Source organism: Fukomys damarensis, unplaced genomic scaffold (genome assembly GCF_012274545.1).
Source record: "Fukomys damarensis isolate Sample0158 unplaced genomic scaffold, DMR_v1.0_HiC HiC_scaffold_6, whole genome shotgun sequence".
Lineage (NCBI taxonomy): Eukaryota > Metazoa > Chordata > Mammalia > Rodentia > Bathyergidae > Fukomys > Fukomys damarensis.
Window position 1 is genome coordinate 30,016,190 of NW_022900918.1, and position 5,186 is coordinate 30,021,375.

A 5,186-nucleotide genomic window follows, 5' to 3' on the forward strand; every position below is an offset into this window, starting at 1 on the left:
TTTTTTTTTTTTTTTTTTTTAACTTTGGCTTAACTTATGCTTGTGAACAGCTACTTTCAGATCTGAATTATATCAAATCTGATACAAGAAACAGACTAACAGATAGCCTGAGTGCTGTCATGTGTTGCTCTCAAACTAATGAAGTACAAGCCTAGATTTGACAAATTATAAGCATGCGCACAACAGCAAAAATCACATTAATTATGTAAAAGCATGCCAAATGCAAATTTTTAACTTTCAATGAAAAGCTGTCTGTATCATTAAGAAGGGCTCTTTTTGTGTGTGTGGTACTGGGGATCAATCGAACTCAGGACCCTGAGCTTGTGAGGCAGGCATGGCACCACCTGGCTCACTGTCTGTATCACTGAAAGCTCTGCTACTGTGTTAATGTATGAGTTACTTTTTCTAAACTAAAACCTCAGTATTCAGGTTTAATTGCACTGTTGGCACTCTAATAAGTGAGTCTGGGTTGCAGTTCAGGTACTCAGTCTCTAAAAGGTTCACCATTACTGGCCTAGATCCAGCCAGCTCCAAAAAGCCTCACCTATGAGTGCAAGAGGTTTTTTGGGGAACATCCCAAAGCAATGTGGCCAAATGACCATAGACTAAAATCTTTGAAACCAGGAGCCAAAATAAACCTTTCCTCCCTTTATTTTGTGACAGTGATGGAAAGATGACTAATGGGTAATTTCAAATACTCCACGGGCTGTGCTGTCAAATACAGAAGGATTCGCCTAGTTTTAAAGAGCTAAGGTCTTTGAGCAGCTCACTATAGAGCTCTGTGCAGAGATGTTTTGAGATGGACCAGTCTCTCTACAGGTAGAGAGTGCCGACTGCCCTGTGGGTCTCCAACATGACTCAAGGCTCCATGTGACAGAGCCCTACAAAGCAGGTGGCACACTGCCAGCCACTAAACCCTAAGAAATGCTTCTCAAACTTTACTCATCACAGAATCCTCTGGAGAGCTTTTTAAACAATCATAACTTCCTAAGCTTGCTTTAGACTCTTTAGATGGGGGATCCAAATGAAACTGAGACATCTAGTCCCAAAATCCTATGATTCTACAATATGTGGATAGTTTTAAACATTCATCTTTACTATATTATTAAAACACAACAGGAAAAAGCCAGTTTACAGTCTTAATTTAGTTTCTTTACAAGTCTTTAAAAAAAAATACATGTATAGCCGGGCATGGTGGTACACGCCTGTAATCCCACCACTTGGGATGCTGAGGCAGGAGAATCGCTGTGAGTTCAAGAACAACCTGGGCTACATAGTGAGTTCCAGGTCAGTCTCAACTACATAGTGAGACCCTGTCTCAAAAAACCAAAAAAACCAAAAAATATGTATATACCACTTAATATAATTTTATGAAAAAATTAAAACACTAAAAAATATAAATACAGTATAGGATTAAAAATCTCATATGGTTTATGATAAATGATTATAGCACAACATTACTTTCATTTTAAAAGAATAGCTATAATGAATGTTTTTATTATTCAGAAATTACCACATCTTTCCTCTTAGAAGAAAAAAATAGGTTTCTCTTAATTTTGAATGCATTTGTGAATAAGGAAATACGGATACACATAAATCTGGGATACAAAAGGAAGTTTGCTGGTTTGATAAAGTCCCACGAGGACCAGCTAGTCGGATACCTTCTACTGGGCTATCTGGCACATCAGACTTTAACTGGTGAAAACCCAGTGTTCAGAGCAATCAGAAAACGAGCAGTGTAGTTTTAAATACTCAACAGTCATTTCTTATATAACTTAGATTTTTTCCTACAGTAAGTACATTAAATATTTTAAATAATTAAGATGGTTTGAATTGAAGAATGTCACTGATCAATGACACTTTCTTAGTCTCAGCAGTGGTTCCACACTTCCCCAGCAGGTGGCAGGTGTGCTGTGTCACACTTTCATTTTCTTTCTCACATTAACTGGGTTAGAGCTCATCATGTGTCAAAACTGTAGGGAAGGAAAGTTTATTTAGTTCTTGAAATCCAAGTAGGTATATATAGAAAAACAGGTATTGATCTTTTTGTTGGTTAATTCAGTACCTACAATGTTTCATTATATTGACGTGAGAATAGCTCTTTGTACATTCTGTTATCCATTATACTGTATCATAATTATTTGTCCTTTTATCCATATACAATGTGAACTCCTATGAGTCCTTGAGGCAAGGGCTACATATTATTTATCTTTGTTACCGCTACATCCAGATATGCCCACAAATACCATTTTTTGAAATAAAATCAGGACTATTAAAAATAATACAAGTAGGGCCGGGGATTTAGCTCAGCAGTTCGGTGGCCTGCCTTGCAAGAGCAAGGACCCGAGTTCAATTCCCAGCACCAAAAAAAAGTACAGGATTAAAAAACTTAGATAGTTTAAGACAAATAACTACAGGTGGTGGCCTAAAATACTGAAAGATCTAGGAGATTATTCAACATATTCAAAGTATGTCATTATACTGGAAACACGAAGATCAGAAGGCATATACAGCCCTCTAAGTTGAGAAGACAGAGCACTAAGACACAGATGTAAGTACCACACAAATGAAGGCTAAACGACCAAAATGGGATCCTCTCCTGTATATTATCAAACAGTTCTACTCTGTTTTAAGAGCCCTGAGAACTCAAAATGAAAATTTCAGGAAGAAATTAATTAAAATACAATTTAAACACATCCTGTTTTCCCAATTCAAGATGGCAGATAATGTTTTTTTCTTGATTAAATTCCACTAGAAAGATAATAGATATAAAAGGGATTAACACTCAAGAGATGAGGGAAGTGGTTATGAGACACTGTTAGACAGAGTTATTAATGAGCTTCTAGAGATGATACACAGATGACTTTCCTGAGGTGGGAGCCTGGAAGGCCTTCTGACAGAGGATACCGGTGGTAGCAGGCAGTCAGAGAAGCACTGAACTGAAGGGACGTTTGTGGGAAATCCATGCCCATCAGTTCCCATTCTCACTCTTCCATATCACAGAGAAATAGATCCTAGTATTTATTCCAAGATAAAAAGTAGTGGCCTTCCTTGAAAGAAAATGGGGACAGAAGGTAAGGAGAGGGGAAAGGAAGAAAGGAAGAGGAAAAGAGGGTGATGGGGAAAGGAGGGAAAGACAGAGATTTTTATATGGCTGTCCATGCTCTTAAGTACCCTCTTTGGGGCTGTGGGGTTGTACATGAGATGGGATTTGATGTGTTTGGTGACCATACATCTGTTGAGAAGCCTACTAGCTGTACACTATTTCCTCACACCTAGAGCTAATGATTAATCCTCTATTCAGGGAAGAAGTCTACTGGAGCAACAGACATATTTACATCAAAGCAGCGGAAACCCCTATTAGTTACCATTTTGGTCAATTTAATCTTTCATTCTTATATACAAACAGCCAAGAACCTCCAGGTATTTGAGAGCAAAAGGAGAAAGAACTGAAATGGATACAGAAAAGAGCTCACACTGGGGAACACTAGGGAGCAAGGTTCAAGACCAGCCAGGGCTACATACATAGTGACTTGAACTACATAGCAAGAATTTGTCTTAAAAAATCAAAAAGAGATATTTGAAAGGTCAATGAATTTGTAAAACAAGAACAGAGCTGAAATCAAAAGGAAGTCAGTAAAAAAAGATCTGTTGGTAATTAAGAAGTGTTAACCCTTCTTTAAAAATTTAAGAGTTGGGGTCTCTTCACCTACCTGCCTGCCTGAGATCATCCGGCGGGTGTGCGATCTCCCAGACTGCATGACACCAGACCCAGTAAGGAAGGTAGCTGCGCAGGTGCCCTTGAAACACCCCCACGACCCTCCCCCCCCGTTCTCAAACCTCCTGATTGGGCCAGTCCTTGGACCAACTCTGCAGAGGCATAGGCTCTCATAAAGGGTAGTTTTCTGAGCTCCCAACTTTGAACATCTTTAAAGAAAGGGCAGGGGAAACCTGTAATAGAACTGAGTGGAGTTCAACCCTGAGGGTTGGGAAGCTCAAGTTAGGCCTTGTGGACTGAGTTCAGTCTCAGTCGTGGGGAACTGCCATTGGCTAGCCGAGACCAGGGGATTCAGTTCTGCATATGGCTGTACATGTGGTATAATATGACAACAGAGACATAGTCTGAAAGAGGCCCTTCAAATTCTTTTTTTTTTCTCTTTTTTCTTTTCCTCATTCCACCCTAAAATTTCTTTCTTTTTTCTGTCCTCTCTCTCCAACTCAGCCTCTTGCTCCACCATAGTGTCCCTCATCTCCCTTTTTATTCCAGTTCCTGAATAACTCAGACTTCTTTTATTATTTTTTGTTTTTAGGAGGGGTTTCTCTTTATGTTCTTTTCTCCAGTCATTTTACCTCACTCATGGCTCTGTAGCTTCAAGGGAAGGCAAGTGCCTGTTACTGTTAAGGGGATATATTCCTGTCCTTATTCCTGCACTCTCTCTATCCCCCCTGAAGTTAATAGCTTTGTAAAGATAGTAAGGTAATTCTACATCCTCTGGATTCACTTCAAACCTGTTCCAATTCTTTCACTTATCTACTCCTCTCATCCTAACTCAGTCTAACCCCCCATCCTAAATGGTAAAGATGCTATATTGAAAAGCATATTCACTGCAAACATGTTATGGGCTGCTTCTTGATATTAATTTAATTCACATGGGTTAAAGGTGATACATTAATGACTACCACAAGTGGTCAGTCTGCAAGCTGTGCCTGATCCTATTGGGCTGCTGAATGTATCAATTGGGATAAAGGGTCGTGATCAATTTAAAGAGTTGTTTTCTCTGATATGAAAATGAGGATGTCTATGAGTCATTAGAAACTCAAAAGCTAAAATGCAACTATATCAGGAAGATTTAAGTAATACCCAGAAATTAAAGAAGGACAACCCAACAACAAAAATAAAAATGAGAAAACACTTAAGCAAGACACAAAGACAGATTTCCAGTTCACCAATGGCAAACAGTAGGACAAAATGAGGATGAAAAGTCTGATAGTGAACCAACAGGACACCTTGGACCCATAGCACAGGAGGTTACAAAACAGATCATTCAGGCTCTAGAAAAATTCAAATCAGAAATAATTTCCCAGTTAACCAGAGAGATGATGATCAAAATGGAAGTCATGATTCGAGACTCTAGAATAGAAACTGACAAAAAAATAGATGAGCTCAAGACCATGATAGAAGCCAT

General features: G+C 38.8%; 1 protein-coding gene across 1 annotated transcript in view; it reads right to left on the reverse strand.

The window, feature by feature from the left end:
- Positions 1-1,548: 1,548 nt before the first annotated feature.
- Positions 1,549-5,186, reverse strand: part of Uggt2 (UDP-glucose glycoprotein glucosyltransferase 2) — a 175,517-nt gene continuing 171,879 nt past the window's right edge. The window contains exon 39 of the mRNA XM_019208509.2: positions 1,549-1,973. Coding sequence (XP_019064054.2) covers positions 1,951-1,973 — 23 coding nt within the window. The 3' untranslated portion in view covers positions 1,549-1,950. The remainder of the gene's footprint in view (positions 1,974-5,186) is intronic.